Source organism: Corvus moneduloides, chromosome Z, assembly GCF_009650955.1.
Source record: "Corvus moneduloides isolate bCorMon1 chromosome Z, bCorMon1.pri, whole genome shotgun sequence".
Lineage (NCBI taxonomy): Eukaryota > Metazoa > Chordata > Aves > Passeriformes > Corvidae > Corvus > Corvus moneduloides.
This window is the reverse complement of record NC_045511.1, coordinates 68,039,985-68,059,577: the sequence shown is the minus strand read 5'-3', so window position 1 is coordinate 68,059,577 and position 19,593 is coordinate 68,039,985. Positions and strand designations below refer to the sequence as shown.

Genomic DNA, 19,593 nt, shown 5'->3' with positions numbered 1-19,593 from the left:
GGGTTTAGTTGAAGTACAGAGCACAGGCATACAGATATTTAAGTTAGCTTAATTAGGAGAGGGATTCTTCCTTTTGTAGCGATCAAGGGCCAACTAGAGTAGCGCTCTTTTTTTAGCATTTGTTATTCTTATTATAACACTTTCTTCCCTATAGCTTCTTCATGTTTTGGTCATTCCCTTAACTACTTCATTAAAATTACTAAGTTTAATTATCTCTGTATCCATGGTTGATCTCTCAAGGAAACCCATTATATGAATAGTGCATTTGCTTTCATGAAGGGCAGACACTAAAGACAGAAATTCTGAGTGCAAGTTTGTTGCAAAACTCAACAATACCACAAAGTAATAGCAGTCACCCCCAAAAATGGGCAATAACCCCAAAAAACTTGTCTGAGAATGTAGCAAACATGCAGTTTCCTACGACTGCATGATAAAAGAATGAAATCTGTATAGAATCTCTCAGCAAAGATGAGAGAATAAAAACCTGCAACTTTTTCCTGACTAACAATGTTTTTTTCTTCAGACAAAATGTTCAGCTGTCCTCCCAAATCAAAGCAGACATTGTTTCTGCTAGATAATGAGTTACCTCAGTCTGTTCTCAATCTGTGTTTGCAGTAAGGAACTGCAACCAAGACAGCAGAGATGATCTCAAATTAATGCACAAGCTAAAATACAACCTGTTACTCCTGCTCCAATTTCCTTGTCAGTGAGCATTTCTCTTTGCCATATCATTCAACATTTTTAACTATGAACAGGAAATTCCTATCAATGAGGAGTCCACCTGCCTTACTTATCCTAGAGGAAAGCACTTATTCTATAGGTATTTGTGAGGGCTTTGCATACCTGAACTTCTGGTAGGTCTGTGAGAGGTAAGTGTTCATAGAGGACAGATGTTCGCTTTCTCCTTCAAAGAGTTTGTTAGAAGCAGCGTGCTGGAGGACTTTTGCCACGCAGCCTAGGTTCCTCCTCTGGTCAGGGTGTATCTGGCCCCCAGCTGTCATATCAATTATATCAAAACCATCAGGAGCAACTATGGCAGGGTTCATGTAGCGATAGTACAGAAGGTTGCCAACAATCTAAAGAAAAAGTTAGAGAAAAAAGTTAAGAGAGCTTCCCTTTACATACAGTAATGACACCTTACAAAACATGACCAATCATTTCTACTTCTGAATTAGACCATAAGAACTGGTTCTAGAAGAATCCTCAAGACACACGTTACCTATGGGGCTAGCTGGAAGAACCTGTGGTCTTTTACATTATACTCCTACAACACCTCTGTGAACATCAGTTACAGACTTTTACAACCACATTTCAATTTGGTGCTGGCTGTAGTTCAGCTAATGCAAGGCATGGAGTTAAACACAAACACAACTCTTCTATATTTTGCAAGGTTCTGCTCCCGAGGCACATTCTCCCAAATGCTGCAGATACTGGCAGCATTTAACGCACTCACTGATAAGGGGACCCCAATTGTTTCCCAATGGGGCTGGACTGCAATGCAGCCTAGAAATCTAGAGAACAGATTTCCCAAAGTGCAGTTTCTATGACAATGGTACAGTAGCTTCTGAAGATGTCAACTTCGAAGAATTCCTGGTCTCAGAAACAGGCAGGACTTTGCTTTCTGCAATTTGCTTTAGCTTATGTGTATGCACATGCAGAACTTCCAAGTTACACATTTAAAGGCTTTCAGGCAGGTGCTCCATTTGCTATCTAAGTTTTTTCATGAGCAATTTTTTAATGTGTATTGCTGGAGTGATGGACAGTGAAGAATAATAGGAAAGTTCTGTTAAAATTAAAACCTTGTACTTTTAGAACCATGTAATTAAATACCAATAATAGGGTCTTTATTGAAGTGCAAAATAGTCCTAATCTAAGAGCATTGTCAGTCTCTCAGCTGTTTGGATGGCTTATGGAGCAATTCCCCTAAATCCTCTGAAGAGACACTATGGCTGTGGTAGGGTAACAATGGCCACTATGCCAGTACATACTTACCACTCACACCTTATTTTTCAGTCTGTACAAATGCCATTTCTGTAACTTTTACAAGCATCTTAAGTGTAATGTAATCTAAGTGTAGTATAATCTACTCTAAATTTTCTTTTAGAGACCTTTCTCATTGCATTTAAATTACAGTAGCTTAACATGTTAACAACTTCAGATAGGGGAGGAAAAAAAAAAAAAAGAGGACTACAGTGTTCTCAGTGAAAGAATTGGTGATGACAAGGACCTCAGTATCAACCCAAGCCACAGGATGATTCAGATAAACTCCAGCCTTCTAAGTATTTATTATTTCTAAGTTATTATCCAAAACAGGTTGAGCACTCTCTTCATAAGAATTGCTGAGCACCCAGATTAACATACCTAGATTGTGGCAACAAAATTCCCTTCTCCCTCAGCCCCTTTGCAACTCAATAAGAAGTGCCAAATTCCTTCAATAAATGCTGCTTTCCCACATCCTTAGAATGTTTAGTGTTAATAAAAATCCATTTTGGCATTAAAAGAACAAGCTGCTGGCAGTTTGTGCTCAGAAGTCTACCTTTAGTAGTTCATCTTCTGTTGCATCTGGGAATTTCTCATGGAGTGAGCTCTTCAGAACTTTGGCTATGTATCTCATTCCATAACTACATGTAGAACAGATGAAAAGGGAAAATATTGGAAAATACTTAGATGAAACACAAAACAGTCATTCTAGTCAGCTTAAGCTATTGGCTTTTTGCCCACTCCCTTGAAACTCAAGAATGAGTTGATAATGGAAAACACAAAATGTTTCAAGTACAGGGAGAAGTTTGCCAGGCTGCTGAAGTGGGGCAGAGGCAGAGAAACCACTCCCTCTACTGGGGAAGTGATTCGAGAGGCACGTATCACAAGCCTTTGAAAGCATAGAAAGGATTTTAAAGAATCTCCATAACAGAGGTTCAAGTGAACTGCACATGAACTGCTGCTTGGAGAGTCCTAGCTCAGCACTTACGGCATCATATTGAGAGAGGAGAATATGGATGTGAGAACTTTGTCAGTTACTGCTCGCAAACTCTGAATAGATGATTCCAGTTTACTGACAACTTCTGTGTGTGTCAGTGCTTGTTCTGTGGTCACATCATATGGGAGTTTGCTGCAAAGCAAAAAAATAGACATTAAACCAAGTGAAATACATTTGAGGATAAAATACTTTATTTTTTTCTTCATAAGGGCCATCAGTGAGCAGAAGTCCAACAAATACAACTGAATCTGGGTTTTGTTACTAAAAGTCTCAGATGCTTTGGCTTCCTTTTTTGGGGGTAAGTAGTTTGCTTAGTTGGGAGTGCACATGCTATCATGTACCTTCCCTTAATTACAAAAGGAGTATACAAATATAAGGAATGCATCTCCACATTCCCATCCCAGCATAGCTCCTCAAAAGCCTGGGACACTACTAACATGCTGGTAGTAAAAAACTTGAGAAAAAGACTAAGTTGTTCCATGGCATAGTCTATTACACTTACAAAGATTAAGTAATTGACTTTGGAAGGTCATGACAAGGAAAGTGATCCTTTCGTTGTTCAGAACAAGTTAAAGCACCTGTTTTTCAAGCATCCCTCCCCAAAATCTCTCTGCTGGAGGAAGATTGAGAAGGGGTGCATGGACACAAGTACAATTTCTCAGAGGAAGAATAGGAAAGCAGAACTGAGGGATTCCCCATGTGTGTGGCACAGTAAGTCCAGCTTCCTCGCTCACCTGGCCTCACCAGTCTGCATTTCTAGCTGGTTTACCCATGACTTGTAAACATCTACAGGACTAGTGTTGATTATGAGAGACTTGTCCTCCATGATTTCCTTCACCACCGGGGCCAGGAGCTGGCGCAGAGTGTTCTGCCCCCGAGCGCTTCGATTGAAGCTGACAACCATCTTAATGACAGTGGGGTTTCCAGTAACAATATCCTGAATCTGGTCTACTTTCGAGCTGTATCAGAAACAGAAGAGTTCTGATTTATATATGCAGTTATCCATATTTTCAAATCCCACACTTTTAAAATTACCCTATTTCTATGTTGAAACCCCTTTATATAGTCTATTTCTTAAGGCTTTTATATAAAACAAGGTGATATATAGAAACTACCACCTGAATTGTGCACGTCTTATAGTAATGTCCTGGAACATAGCATAGTCAGTGGCAGCTAATATATACCTGATTCAGACCCAAATACCTGTTCAGCCAGTATCTATTAAGGGCATAAAATAACATTTCATTATTTCAGGATAAACCACCAATCTTCACTTATAGAACATAAAATTACATAAAGAAGGATAATACTTCCTCCACCCTTACATACTCAAGCACAAACCAAGAAGCCCTAGCATCTTTTTACAAGCAATTTTTTCGTAGACAAATGTGTTCCACCATAGAAAGATAATTTTTTTCCTGAATTTGCAATCACTTGAGTTTAACACCCAGAAAACAAAGTTCTCTTGTAATACAATTATGTGTGTAATTTTATGGTAAAGATTAACCACCAGTTTCTTTTAGGCACAAAGCATTCGTTGAACTGTCTGAAACACAAACTAGCTAAATCCTTTCTGTGAGAGCACATACGTTATCTCCTCTTCTAGAGCAGTTTTGAAGAGTTTGAGAAGCAGGTATTCTTCCCGTTGATTGGAGGCATAATTGTATAGAGTGAAGATGACTGTATCCATAAACTTCGTTGATTTGTTCTGTGGCATCTGGAAAATCAGCTTTGCCAGGTATGTGGGATTAGTCTACAAAGCAAACAAATGACATGCATGCTGTTGTCCAGGACAAGCTCCCCCACTTGGAGGGCAGCTCTCTACATTTGTTCTTGCCTAAAGCACCTATGGTGACTTCCCTATCTGTCACTTTTGCACGCAGGTTTTACTTTTCTCCAAATCCTAGTACATAAGGAACACGGAATACTGCACAATCTGTGAGAAGCACCATTAAGGATTTTATTTGCAGTCTCTGGATAGTACCTCTCTGCATCTGATGACAATGAGAATTTACCAAATGACAATGGCTATCTACCAAGAAAACTTTGCATACTACATGTCTGCTTTGGAGAGTGGCTGCCCTGGGAGGATCTAAAATTCTTCTAGAAAAATGTCAGTGAGGTGAGATAAAAATAGCATAAGAACAGATACAGTATATTCTGTGAACTGCATTGCAGACCACTTCCCTTCCACCATGTATAATGCATGGTATTAGTAACTGACAGTAATTTACATGGACTAAAAGATATATGGACATAAACATTTCTCTTCCGCTTCAGTACAGACTGAAGTATACTCAAGCAAAAACCAGTCATATTTGCTGCACACTTTAAAAACAACAAGGATTTTCTCAGTTACAGGAAAGATTAGAAATTAACCATAGTGCCTGTTGCAGTCTGCATGTTATTTAGAAATATTTTCATATACTCATTTTCATATACTACAATCATTAAAACAAAATAAGCAGTACAGTATATTTTTAGTTTTTCTTTAAAAATTTGCTGCCATGTTAACTTTTGCATTAAAAATTACCTGTAGGAGGTAGAATAAGTGTTGATAAGCCTCCAATTTTTTTCTTCTCTCTTTACTCAAACCTTTGATGCCCTGTTTGTCAACCATTACCATCTCCTCCAGTTGACTTTTGCTCTTTTTGTTAAGTTTCTTACTGTGCAGTACCACATCCTGCAGAAAAGCAATCAAAAATCTGCATTATATATTCATAAAACAGGAAAAATTAACATTTTCCCAATCATGTTAAATACAGTATTACTCCAAGGGCCTTAATTAGCAACTTTGTAAATTTTGCTGCTCTATTCACTACCCAGTTTTTTAACATTTTTATCTTTCACCAGTATGGGTTGCCAACAGTGACTATATGGAACCTGATCTCCTACACAGACTCATTCATGATTAATTAACATTGAACAACCTGTTCCATATGATCAGAAGTCTACTCTAATTTAATACAGAAAAGATGTGAAAGATTTTAAATCTGCCAAGTAGTTACTATTGTCCACAACAATAGTGTCCAGCACAAGAAAACACAGTGATGTACAACTCAGGACAACAGAACAACAGCTAGCACAAGGTAGAAACATGCAAAGATACTGCTTAATTTACCAGGAGTACTTTGACTAATTGAGGGTGACTGAGCACTAGCACAGGTTGCTCAGGTTGTGCAGTCTCCACTGTTGGAGAGAATCAGCCATCTGGACACGGTCCTGGGCAACCTGTTCTGGGTTGTGCAGGGGGCTTGGACCAGATGATCTCCAAGATCCCTTCCAGCCTCAGCTGTGATTGTGTAACCCTCAGTTCCTTCAACATGGGCAAGTGCTCAGTGCATGCTACCAAGGGGGCCTGAACAGAGCCTGCTGACCTGAAGAGTGATTCTGTTTTTCACCAGCAATCCAATCTTTATATCCATTAAGTTCAAATCCTTCTCCAGCTGTTGATTGGATCGAATTTTTGTAACCACTTCTTCCCTTAACCTTGTTACTTCCAGTTCTTCTTGAAAGTCTAAGTCACTTTGCTCCAAGAGGTAGGCAAATTTGCGCAGAACGGTCAAGGGTGGATTTTCAGCACCAACTACAATTGAAGAAAACAGGCCTGTTAGTTGACGTAATACCGAAAGCCCTCAGGAAACTGATCACTAAGCAGAAAATTTGAAGTTTATGCCAGTTACCAATATTTTTGTCATGCTTTAAAAGTACAGCTATGCAAAATGGTTTCATCTATAGAACAGCTGTTTTACAAACACTTGCACCCTCTTTTGAAGTTAAATAAGAGACTGAGAATTCCTATGTGAAACTTATAAAATAAAACGACTAAACACAGTAACATACTTGTCCCCAAACATACAACATGCAACTGTTACTACTTACTTAGTGTTCTGTAGTCCTCCCTGGCCTTGTTTGCTCTAAGAAATGCTTGTATCTTCACAATTTGGTCATTCTGAAAGGTTAGGCAAAAGAATCTAGTTATGACACACTTCTGCTCAGAGACATACTGCAAAACTTGCACCCTCTTTTCTGTTTCCCAAAACTGCTCCTGCATACTACCCTACTTCAATGCTTCGTGTTCAAAATGGAGAAAAATTACTTACATGATCCTTGAAGTATTGCAGACGTTTCCTGTAAGCTCTCCTCGCTAGCCACATTTTGACCCATGACTGAATCTGAAAATTAAATAAAATTTTTAAAAAACTTAAGGGACACTGCACAAACTTTTGTATGTGTCTTTTACATTTACTTTTGAATGTCTACTTCTGCAGACATGCTGTTCTCGTGTGCTCAGGGCCATAGATGACTGTACTACCAGGCTCCTACTGGACAGTGACCAGATAAATGAGTTCACACTAAATCACTTAATCAAGCTGAGTTCAAGTTTCTACCATCTGTGTGTAGCATTATCTTTGGAAATAATTTCTACCCTCAGGTCTCAGGACTCAATTCTAAACCAGTCTCCCTCAAAAACAGGAGATTCTGTCACAATATTCCATCCATGATCTACAATCTAATCGTGACATAACAGTCCCATTAGCATCTCAGAACAGTGAGCGCTTTTCAGAGAGAGATTTGACAGCTTTTAAGGAAGTAATACACTGTCATCCCAAATGTGTTCTAGTTTAGTATTGAAAAGGGGAATGTAAGGAAATCTCTATCAAGAGCCCCTCAAATTCTGCAAAGCCTGTTCCAAGTCAAACACGGCTTTCAAGAAGCAATTTGCTTAAGCTATCAATTAAACAACTTCCAATGCCACACAGATTTCTGGAAACCCTCCAACTTGTGCTCCTAGTCTCTGATTCCCAGGTGGTGATAGACTATGTCAAGGGATTAAACATACTTGGGGGGTTCTTACCTTAACAATAGCAGCAACATTACCTCGAAGCACCTTTAATCTGTCAACATAGCTTTTCCTTTGTTTGAATCCTTTCCAGAAAGCCTATTTTAGAGAAGGCAGGAAACCATTATCCCTAATAAGAAACTAATATTTATTAAATCTATGTAACACACTAAAATAATTGTTTATCTTGTTGAAAAAAACTGCCATTGTGATAAAGAGATAACTAAGCTTGCCTCTGTATTTTTAAGGTGTCCTAATACATTTCATGTTAATTTTGACCAATCTCAGCACACTTTTTTGTCCAATGCTATTTCCTTCACTCTCCTGAAGTCATCATTACTCTTATCAGCAATCCACCCACACACTTGGCATCCCAGTCACTGGCTTCATCCCACATTAAGTGACTTCCAGCTCTTGCCCATTACTCGGCCTCACCTCCCATCCCTGGAACAGTGATGGGAGTGCCTCAATCTGGAAACCATCTCTATCCACATGGATAACATGATGATGATCAGGAATAATCAGTATGGGTTCACTACAGTAGTGTTTGACCAACCTGATTACCTTCTACAATGAAACAACTGCTTGGATGGATGAGGGGAAAGCAGTGGATATTGTCTACTTGACTTCAGCAAGGATTTCAACACTGTCTCTCACAACATCCTCATAGACAAACTCAGGGATGTGGGCTGGATGAGTGGACAGTGAGGTGGGTCGAGAAATGGCTGAACAACAAATCCCAGAAGGTCAAATTCAGTGGCACAGGGTCTGGTTGCAGGCCTATCCCTAGTGGTGTCTCCCAAGGTTCAATGCTTAACCGTTCAACTTGTTCATCCATGACTTGGATGAAGGGACAGGTGCCTCCTCAGCAAGTTCACCAAGGACACAGAGTTGGTAGGAATGGCCAACACCCCGGTGTGCTCTGCAGCCCTTCAGAAGGACTTGACAGGATGGAGAGATGGGCAGAGAAGAACCATCTGAAATTCAGCAAAGGCAAATGCCAGGTCCTGCACCTGGGGAGGAACAAGCCCAGGCACCAGCACAGGCTGGGGCTGACCTGCTGGGGGCCAGCTCTGCAGAGAAGGACCTGCGGGTCCTGGTGGACACCAAGCTGTCCATGAGCCAGCAGAGTGTCCTGGTGCCCAAGGAGGCCAATGGTATCCTGGGGGGGCATTAGGAAGGGCATTGCCAGCAGGTCATGGAAGGCGATCCTGCCCCTGTACTCAGCCCTGGTGAGGCCTAACCTGGAATGCTGTGTCCAGTTCTGGGCTCCTCAGGACAAGAGAGACATGGAACTCCTGGAATGGGTCCAGTAGAGGCTACAAAGATGATGAAGGGACTGGAACATCTATCTTAGGAGGAAAGGCTGAGGGAGCTGGACGTACTCAGCCTTAAGAAGACAAGACTGAGAGGGGACCTCATCAGTATCTATCAGTACCTGAAGGGAGAGTATCAAGAGGATGGACCAGGCTCTTCTCAGTGGTGCTGAGCAATAGGACAAGATGCAATGGGCAGAAACTGATGCACATGAAATTCCACCTGAATATGGGGGAAGAACTTCTTTATGGGCGGGTGACCAAGCACTGGAACAGATTGACCAGAGACATTGTGGAGCCTTTGGGGATATTCCAGAACCATCTGGATGCAATCCTGTGCCATGTGCTGTGGGATGACCCTGCTTGAAAAATGAGGTTGGACCAGATGACCTGCTGTGGTCCCTACCAGCCCTACATTCTGTCACACTGTTCCATCCAAAAGTTATCCCTTACCTAGCTGGACCCACATTGTTCTTGCCCTGGCCTCTTTTCCAAGTTTCTAATCTTCCAGAGCCACTCAGGATTATCTTGTACCACAGATGACAACCTCCCAGTTCCCTCTGTTTGCTAGTTCAGAAACAAACACTTGTCAAGGAAGCCAGCAACAGGCATAACAGACACTTTTACTGCTGCTTTTGCCTGTCATCTCTATCCAGACCGTGACACCAGCCTTGTCCTCTACTTGTTGTCTTTCCACAAGTAATTTCTACTTTAATGCCAATAGAAAGAAAACAGAAGAACTTTATTTACCTACATTTCTCCATATTTTGAACCTATTCACACAGACTTTAAATTTCTCAAAGTACAATTCTTTACTGGGCTCAGGCATGATGCTGGAAAATGAAAAGTCAATCCCAATAACTACTAGTGGTAAAGCTATATGTCATAATGAATCATTAGATATAGGTACTGCAGATTAAAAAAAATCACATGTATTTTTTTCTTTTTTTTTTCTTTTGTGAGTGGGTAGTGGAATAAATTGCTCCTATAAGGAGCTGGCTATTTCACCACTTAAAACCAGTATGCATGCCTCTGTCAGTGTTTGCACACTCAGCAGAACGTTTCCTTTGTACACCTTTTGGAGTACAGTGAACTGGAAATATCCAAGAAATACTGCCAGAGAACCCCAGGGCAGCTGCCGCTCCCTGTCCAGCTATAACTTCATGGAACAGAAACAAACCACTTCCAACTAGGGATAGTCTAGAAAGGAATGTTTTGTAAGTCATGCTTTGCCAAGGAATTTTTGCTTTGATGCTTAACAAATATCTTCTGGTCTGGTACTGTGCATAGCTACGCACACCACAAAAAATCTGAGCACGTCAGAACAAAGCCAGGGCTGTGTACGAGCTTTTCCCAATTCACTTACACTAGAGGTGGATACGATCCATTCTTTTAAAATTGGATATTTGCCATATGAAAGCACATATTTGCAGATGTAGAATTTTAAACTGCTGCTAAGGAAAACAGGGAGGCAGACCTGTTTGAGAATTTTATCAGTGGTAGTAATCAGTCACGTCACCCATTACATGCAAAAAGCTGCCCAAGCCACATTACCTTCTTGTTCTAGAACAATACCTGTATTTTGATGGCAGATGGTTCCTGGTTTTGAAGATAGGCTTTTCTCTCCTGATAGTTTTTTCTGACTAAGAATCCCCTTGCTCGGGCTTGCAGCCCAACAATCAGATTTTCATTAGCAAGCCACAGCTGCTCTCGATTGTAATCTGCTGTAACTTGCCCAACAATGTTCTGTTAAGAGATCATAGAAAAAGGTCATTTAAAGGACAAAACCATCCTGAAATTTGGACTGTGTTCTCTCAATCTCTGCACTTTATGTTCACCCTACCAAAATCCCTCTGATTTGCCCCTAGATTTTAATCAGTAAGAAGAAAGAGCTACTTTGTTACTGCTGAACCATATAGGAAGGGTAACTGAGCTACTTTCAAGCTTCAGTTATTCAAGTGGATATGCTGTTTTAAGAGTATTCCTTTATACATTAGCAGGGTTCTGCTTTCCTAACACCTACAAGTGTCTTGTACAACTCAGACATCTAGAAATACTAACTGAATCAGCGAGTTCTCTGCGGAGAAGCACACTCAAGTACTGCTACCTTAAGAATTTCAAAGCGACTTACACTGACTTTTGTGTAGAGGAGTAAGCCTGTAACTTCGATGCCTCAGAATAATAGAAGAACAAATTACTCAGAGGCTTGTGTGATCTACTTTGTTCTATTTCATACTAGTGCAAAACCTCTACAGTAAGGGAGCTCAAATAGCACATCCATCCTCTTGAAGCTGGAGATACAAGAATGCTGTCAGAGGATTAGATTTAAACAGAAAATGGTGGTTCCATCTGCTCTTAAATATGTAATAAAATTATTTGTTATACATCAGTGTAAAGTCCTATAAAATATAAAAGGATATGGAAGAAATCAGACTTTCCTCCAATGGTGTCTGTTGATAGTCATTAAAAGAAATGCTGTAACTTCCAGTAAGGAAATCCCTAAATCATTGCCAGACACTAGACAGGAGGCTATGCTATCACTGTCTGCTTAGACTTAAGTTGCTGCCCATGTCAGAAGCAGATAACTGATAAAGTGACCTTCAGTGTCACCCACCACAGCCTCTTGATATTGCCATGTCTCATGTGCTCTCAAATGTTTATGTTGCTTTTGCAATAAAAGCAAATGTTTTAGCCACCTACCTGGATTTCTTCACCAGTTAACCACGACATTTTTGGTAGAACTCCTTCGGGCGCAACACAGGTACCTTCCTCAGTTTCCACATTGTAATAGTAATCGTACATGGCTTTCATTACAATTTTAATCCATGGACTTTCGCTAGACCCTAAAAGTAGTTCATACCATTAGTACACATTTTTGTCCTGTTTCACTGATACATTACAGCTCTCTCTAGTCATTTCCCCTCCCTGTACTTGCTGTGAAGCCATTTGACATGCAAAATCTCTGCATCTTGGGCCTTTTTGTAGTAAGGATTTTCAAAATACCCTGCTGGGTGGATGAGGGTCATTCCTCTAGAACAAAATGGCTATAAGGTTAGTGAAACAGCTACGAGGTTGGTACAGATCCACTGCTAGCCTCTGCAAACCCTAATGTGCCAAGTTAGTGCTCCTGAAACAGTGCATGCTCTGTCTTACATCATCACTCATAAGTGAAACAGACTGTGTTTATAAAAAATATTTTTCTTGTCTTCTGCCCAAATGCTGGACTTACTAACTCGTACCTCACACAGGACATTTCCTATATCCACATCATTTTCTTGTTTATTGCTTTGGTAAACCAGTCTGCATCCTGACAGGCAGGAAAAACCTCATTTCCTCATGGACAAAAGGCCCCAAGATAAAGCTAGCAAGGCCCTCAAAATACTCATGTTGCAAAGTGAAACATGCCCATCTACTGTAAGAACAGGTACTACCTTGACAGTAATATTTTTTTAACCATTAGCTGTCCCTTAACCATTAACCTTGACTGCTGTTAGCTGTGACCAGCTTTTGCAGCTCTAACATGACAAAACACCCCATCATCTTGCTAAGAGCAGATTCTAGCCCCAGCTTTTGCTGGTAACTATTGCTCTGGCAATGCACAGGGACCATAACTGGGCTGTGAACACTGTCAGATACTGGCTTGATCTTTGACAGTAATCTGTAAGACTGATGTGTGCATCTCTGAATCTGCTAATATGAAAAAAATTATTGGAGAGTAATACGGTTTTCTGAGAGAATGGACCAGTCTATTGACAGTCACAGAGAAGCTGCCCTAAATTCACCCAGAGGCAGGTCTGACATTCTAGAAAGTTTCAGCTAGACTCTGGAAATCACTAGACTTGTTTCTCAGCATGTACTGTGATCTGCATTATGTGCGCAACAGTTCAATGTCATATAAAAAGCACCTGGAAAAATATAACATTTCTCAAAAGATTTTAAACCAGCAGCTATCTCCCTCAATTCACAGTGATTTTAGGTAAGCTTCTTGTTCTAGCTTTCTGGTTGCCTCAGTGATACAGACACGTGGAACTGTCCTGTTCAGGCAGGTTTTACCTTCCGTAGTTTTCATGTTTTTGGCTTCTGAGAGGTTCCTGAAGTAGGCTTCAGCACATTCAGGAATGACTCGTAATCCAAACTTTGACTGCAGTATCATCAGGATTGGCTGTGAATCACCCTTCTCCAAGCTCTTGTTAAGCATTGATATTCCAACAGCCACTAGGGTAAAATAATAACATAGAAAATTAAGTGTCTTATACTCTAGGTACCCATAACTCTAGCCTCCAGAAACTTTGAAAATGTACTTCTAACACTGGCAAACACAGACAGCATGTCATACGCAGCCATTCAGTGCTTTGCCCATTTTCAGCTTCCTTCATGCTTGTAAGGACAAGTATTTTGGAGAACAGCAAGCATGTTAGGTAGAAAGTGTGTGCTCCACCCAGGCTGGGATGCAGCCACAGCACAACCGAGAGCAGTCTGAGGGCATAGCTGCTCCCTGTCAAGTGACACACCAGGTCAGGGCAGGCACTGAGGATGGCAAGTACCCCCACACTCAGCCTGCCCTAACAGGCCATCATCTGCTGATCACTTGGGAGCCTTCTAGAGGTACATGAAGTAATTTGGTTACAAGCTGTGAACATTAGTATTCACTTTTACTGTACAAAATGGGAATGAAAACTGATTGCCCTGAGTAAATTCTTGCAGCAACCTAGTCAGCATCCTGAAGCAACCCTTGAACTCACCCTCCTCAGGAACTTGTTTAAAGCAAATTCATGCCCTTGAATTTGCCAGAGAGGCAGCTTTTGTTTCCAGGGCACATAAAAGCATCCTGAGGGGTGATGCTGTGAAGCATGCGCAAACTTTGATGTTATCTGGTGTTACCCATACTCTAATTCAGGACTTCCTCACACAGATCCCACCATCATCAAAGGAACAGATTCCACCACACCTGGCAGCACACAAGTGGAAGCACACACCATTTCAAGAGTACCTTACTCACTACATGTTTAGGCTGCTTTAGAAATGGCTGCTCTGGTCTTTAAAGGAGTTCTTTTACATCTAAATTCAAGATCACACATAGAGGAAAAAGTGAATAGAGTTAGAACATCCACATTATACCCTGGCTTGAGGGAATCTGGCTACTTTTGCACCCCAGAGCTGCACTTCATGCTGCAGCACCAAACACTTTCCCCAATCTTGTGTCTATCCACATCAGTATAAAGGAGGTCCCTGCACACACAGAGCTGACCCAAAATGCATCCAATATCAGAAGCCCATGTACAGAAGTGACTCCATGAGACTGAGCAAGCAGAAAGGGATTTCATTACTAGAAACAGTTTTTCTTTGTTGTTAGTTTGACTAAAGTGGAATGGGTAGCTTTGGCTAGGCAGTTACAGATCAACCAAAAATACATTGTCAGCCAACTGAGTAACAAAGCAGATGCACAATACCACACCACCACCATCTGGATTTCTATCAGACAGCATCCTGCTAGTTTTCTGTGCTTTGAAACAGACCTCTGCCCAGCACATGTGTACTGGAGATGTCTTTCCACCATTGCTGTGGCACTGTGATATCCAGGCACCTGGCCTCAGCAGCAAGGAAGCACGAAAAAGTGGGAAGCCACACATTACAGCTGGCTGCTGCTGGCCCCAGACTCTTACACAGTCCCAATGTGCCTCATCAACTCTGTTCAGCAGTATTTGAATGCTTTCCTTCCTCCGTTTCATCATATAGTTAAGGGTGCTGGAAGATGTTTTTACAAAGACAAAACACAATTTAAGCTAAGATTTGTTTATGTAGGTCCACTGTCATCTGGCTTTTCCTCATCTTTAGATTAATTATGCCTGTATTTTTGAAGGAAAATATAAGAAAAATGTTTATCAGGGAAAAAACTCAACTCAGCAGAAATTATTCCTTTCATTTTAAGTGCTAGCAGTTAATACTGTGGCTGTTGCTCTAGAGAAAGGCCATATGGACCCTGGAAAATCATAAGATAACTGGGGATTAGCCATCCCCGACTGCCAGAAAATTGTCAGCTCCAGTCTGCTTCTCTAGCAGTTGGGATGCCAGTACCAGATCAACACTGTGAAGGGCTCTTTTCCACACCCATCCTCCCTTTAAACAGCTGTGATATACAAAGCTGCAGTTGTCTGGTGTGATAAGCCTGAACTCTCAACAAGGCTAAAGATCAGCTTTTTCCTATAACTCGGACTCTCTCAGGACAGACAGACTTCCTGCTTTGACAGACTCTTCCTGTGCAAGACCAAAGTCAGTGTTCAAATCTGTTCCTGAAGGCTATACAGCTGATACTCGGCCAGTCTTTTTTTGTTCTCCACTTAGATAAGAAGTACAATGGTTGAACTCATTCAAGTGAAGCAAGGTGATAAAAAACACACAGCAAGCACCACAATGTGTTAGGAAGTGCACTGAACACTTCTTCCTCAATAAAGGTACAAGATATAGAGTCCTTTACTGACAGGGAAAACTATAAAAACCTTTCAAAATTTTAATACTGCACCATTTAGTATTTATATAAGGCATAAAAGTTAGTTTGGAAGTGATCAAGACTGTTTCAGTACTGCTGCCAGTATCTTCTCTTATTTTACTGCTTATTTAATTGCCATTACTGCAGCAATCTCAAAGCCACTTTTTTAACTGAAAAATACATCTTTGACTACCTTGCAAAAGTTTTGGAGTTGTTTGCCTTTCAAAAATAGTGCCTCTGTGATAGATGAAATAGAAGTTCCTTTCCAAGTTGCGATCAAGCTGAACTTTAAGTTTAGACTACGCGAACACAACATGCAAACTTCCTGAGACAGGATGTGTTGGTTATAGGAAGTATCAGGTTCTGTGCCATGGGGAAATGTTAAATCTCAGGTTTTAGCTGCAAAACCTTAGAGCTCTTTAAGAATATGCTGTGCTGACAATGCTTCCTTTCAACCCAGAGGGCAGAGTACAGGAGATTAGTATTGTTTTCCTGAAAGAGACATGTTAAAACAGTTCCACTGAGCATCCTTGATTGTGAAAAGCTGTGCATTTATTACCAACACAGATTATACTAGAAGATTTTACTACAACTAGCATAGTGGATAGAGCAGTGGTTTACCAATAGCAACATCGTATGGTATTGCTATATGGATGATGCTGTTCTAATTTCTGCAGGCTGCTTATGATACATATTCTTAATGCTTTTACACCAGTGAACACAAATGAGGGTGTTTTCAAGTTGCTCTTTAAGTTTAACTCAAATCTGTTTACAAGCTGCACATTTCCTTCCCTTCTCTGTGCTCAGATGCTTCCTCATGGCTCTGGGTCGCATGCATGGGAAGCAGGTTTTTCCACAAAAGAAGGTATCAGCACTCCTCAGCACAAGAGCTTGGTTAAGACAGTGTGTGTGTGTATCTGACCCTATCTCAGAAAACCCAAACCAAATGCTTTCTCTGGATGTGTGACCTACAAAAATACTTCAGCTATCTTCAGTGTATCTGCCTTCTTACGTGAAGACTGTATTAATTGTGTAGATCAATTCTAAAGTAATAGTAACACAAAATGCAATGATCCTGTGGCAGGGATAGCTATTCGTAATGGGCAGCTCTTCCACCCACAGCTTCCCAAGCACTAACTCCTGACGTGCCTGTGGTCTCACAGCAGTCATGTTGCACCAGGGATGGCTGAGCACAGCACTGCAGGAATGCACTGACTCCAGCACTTGCATTCACTAGCTCCAAAGGTGCAAGAGAAGGTAACACTGACTCACCCAAAGCCAAGTGGAGCAGAAGGCTGACCAATACCCAGTGCCTTGTCTGGGCTCTGCTGGCCCTGGAACAGGCAGGCACACCACTGTGCTCTGCAATGTGCCCCACACACCCATCTGTGCTTGCTTCTACATTACTTGCCAAAGATTATTACGTGTTATGAATATTTTTTCTAAAATTATTATATTCAGCCCAAGCCTTGACAAAAGGTGTTGAGTGCATTCAGTACACAACACTCCGACAGATTAAGCCTCAGCATTTTTCCTACAGATTTCCTCTTCCTTACAGACTGGAAGAGCAGATATGTTTCAGAAGGACCTAGCCTTCTTTTTACACTGCTTTAAAAGTAAATATGTTTCTGATTTTTGTTTGTTAGCACTTCATAAAAGACAATATAAAGAAATATGAATAAGCAAAGTTGTAAACCTAAAAATTTGCTCTTACAACATGCATAAAGATTTTAGTCTTATATATATAGCAAAACAAGCTCCTGAACAGCATATCCCTTCTCATTCATATATTTTGGGAGCCACATGAAGATACACTGACATTAGAAAGATTGGTCATGATGTTAACCTGTATAACCAAATCCATTGAATTATTAGCCATGCCTTAAAGATTACCACTTTAGATAGAACTAACACCACTCCTATAGTTTTAAGTCATCTCAATTTTAGTATGACAAAGAACATGCATTTCATTTCTTCTCATGTATTTGAAGGGCTTCCACCTTCCCTGAAGTGGAAAAAATAAATCACCCATTCTAGTTTCCCACAACCAAGAAAAACAAGAGCATTGCAGATGCAGGTTAATGCTTACAGATTTCTGCTTCTTTTGTGTTGTTATTGCTGTCATCGATTCCTCTTTGTATTTCGTCCAGCCAGAGAAGCGCTGATTCATCTTGAGATTCCTGGAAAAAGGACAGTAAAAAGCCTTGAAAAAACGGAATAACAAGAGTTGTCTCAATATACTGATACAGCTCCAATATACAATCTCTGCTTTGCAAAGCCATTGAACACTAAAAATAATTGGACTGTTTAAAATCGGAATGAAACACACTCATATACTATTTGATAACTTGGAAAAGATCCCGTTCAGATACAAAGCTCTGAAAGTTTTGATGTGTAAAAGAACAGGAGAATTTGCTGACACTGCTGGCATAGAATTCATCCTACTAAAGATCAGTAAAAATTGAAACATTTTTATTTCCACGATATGTCAGCAAAATAGTCTGAGTCACAAAATCCCACATTATCAGGCAGCACTGTGATAGTAGGAGAGAGTAGCAGAAGACTGCAGGAAGTTGGCTTTCTTTCAAAACCCTTATTTGGAAAGGATCCCTGTATATATCTAAGTACACGTTACATTAGAAAATAACAGTGAAAACTGACATAACAACACCGCTCAGGTTTAGTAATGATGACTTAGCTTGTGCAAACATTTCTGTAATTAAGCAGCAGAGTAGGGACTGCTCTTCTTACAGGCTAAAAGTGCATGACATTAAACCCCAATTAAAATAGAAGGTGCAGTAAAGTGGGCTCGACATCCCTGCTAACCGACCCTACTGCCCAGGCTCACTGGTGATACCAGCACTTCAGCAGATAAAACACGGTTAAAGTAATATTTAAAATCTAATCCAGTAGGTGGGGGGGAAATTCATGCTAAAGAGGAAATAGGAGTGCCAGGCCTATAACAGACTAATGATGAGAGAAGCTGTAATGTATTGATTGACAGAGTTCTAGGATAATATAGACACAAATATTTCAGGAAAAAAAAATAGCTAGAAACACATTCAAGCTAAAAGAGTGGGGTCAAATAAGCAACTTTGCAATGAGTATCCCTGGTTAAGCACTGAATCTCAGGCCAAAGATCTAATAAATCTGATATCCACAGAAAGTACAAAAAGAAAACAGGGTAAAAAACCCTAAAGACATGCTCTTCTTTGCATCATCTATGTAAATAAGGTAGCAGAATACATAAATAACAAAGTGGTGTCAGACAATCACAGGACAGTGGACACACACTGCTTATTTTTCTACCAAGCGAGAGTTAAGAGTTAGCATTTGAGAGAATGTGTAATAAATTCCCAAACTGCCACTGAATTTTGAGGAAAGCATTGAGAAACTGAAAAGAATTCCTCATCTGGTATCCAGCTTTTACACATTAAATACAAGAACAGACACAAATACTGCTCTGAAGCCACGTACAGTTTATGCTGAGCCTCGCAACTAGCCTGGAAGCCAGACCAAGACTTGGGCTAGTTTTGCTTGCTGAAAAAAGCTGTTGTTATTTGGCAATGAAGGGGGAAAAAAAAAAGGGAAAGAAAAAAAAAAAAAAGCCAGGCAGAGAAAAAGGAAGGGATCAACAAAACAGCAAATGAAAATAGGGGAAAGGTTTTAGAAGCTGCAGGCTGTGGAGGGGTGGAAACCATCTAAGTGGAGGCAGTAGCTGGATCGAAGGAGCCAGACAGCTTACAGTGGGTAGGGAGGCAAAAGGCAAAGCAGAATGCAGTTTTCCTAAGGCATGTTTGTATGTGTGGCTTCTCTCCATCTTCGCCTTTTGCTAAACTGAGATCATCACACTCTTCTCCAAGCCTGGCTTTTCCCTGGAGAAGGTTACAGAGTTCAGCCATGTGACATTTTGGTCTCTGAATGAGACCCTTGAGGATTGATTTTTCCAGAAAACACCTTTTTACTCCAA

General features: G+C 40.6%; 1 protein-coding gene across 12 annotated transcripts in view; it reads right to left on the bottom strand.

Annotated features, from left to right (window-relative positions):
- Positions 1–19,593, bottom strand: part of IQGAP2 (IQ motif containing GTPase activating protein 2) — a 124,205-nt gene that overhangs the window by 11,016 nt on the left and 93,596 nt on the right. For 11 of the 12 annotated variants that reach the window (XM_032096262.1, XM_032096250.1, XM_032096257.1 and 8 more), the window contains 14 exons: positions 17,713–17,803; positions 13,190–13,351; positions 11,837–11,979; positions 10,712–10,882; positions 7,836–7,919; positions 7,081–7,152; positions 6,860–6,929; positions 6,355–6,563; positions 5,511–5,660; positions 4,567–4,730; positions 3,712–3,936; positions 2,969–3,109; positions 2,537–2,621; positions 844–1,076 (listed from right to left, as the gene is read on the bottom strand). In XM_032096262.1, the coding sequence (XP_031952153.1) occupies positions 844–1,076; positions 2,537–2,621; positions 2,969–3,109; positions 3,712–3,936; positions 4,567–4,730; positions 5,511–5,660; positions 6,355–6,563; positions 6,860–6,929; positions 7,081–7,152; positions 7,836–7,919; positions 10,712–10,882; positions 11,837–11,979; positions 13,190–13,351; positions 17,713–17,803 (2,000 nt within the window). The remainder of the gene's footprint in view (positions 1–843; positions 1,077–2,536; positions 2,622–2,968; positions 3,110–3,711; positions 3,937–4,566; positions 4,731–5,510; positions 5,661–6,354; positions 6,564–6,859; positions 6,930–7,080; positions 7,153–7,835; positions 7,920–10,711; positions 10,883–11,836; positions 11,980–13,189; positions 13,352–17,712; positions 17,804–19,593) is intronic. The other variant, XM_032096252.1, reaches the window with a different exon arrangement.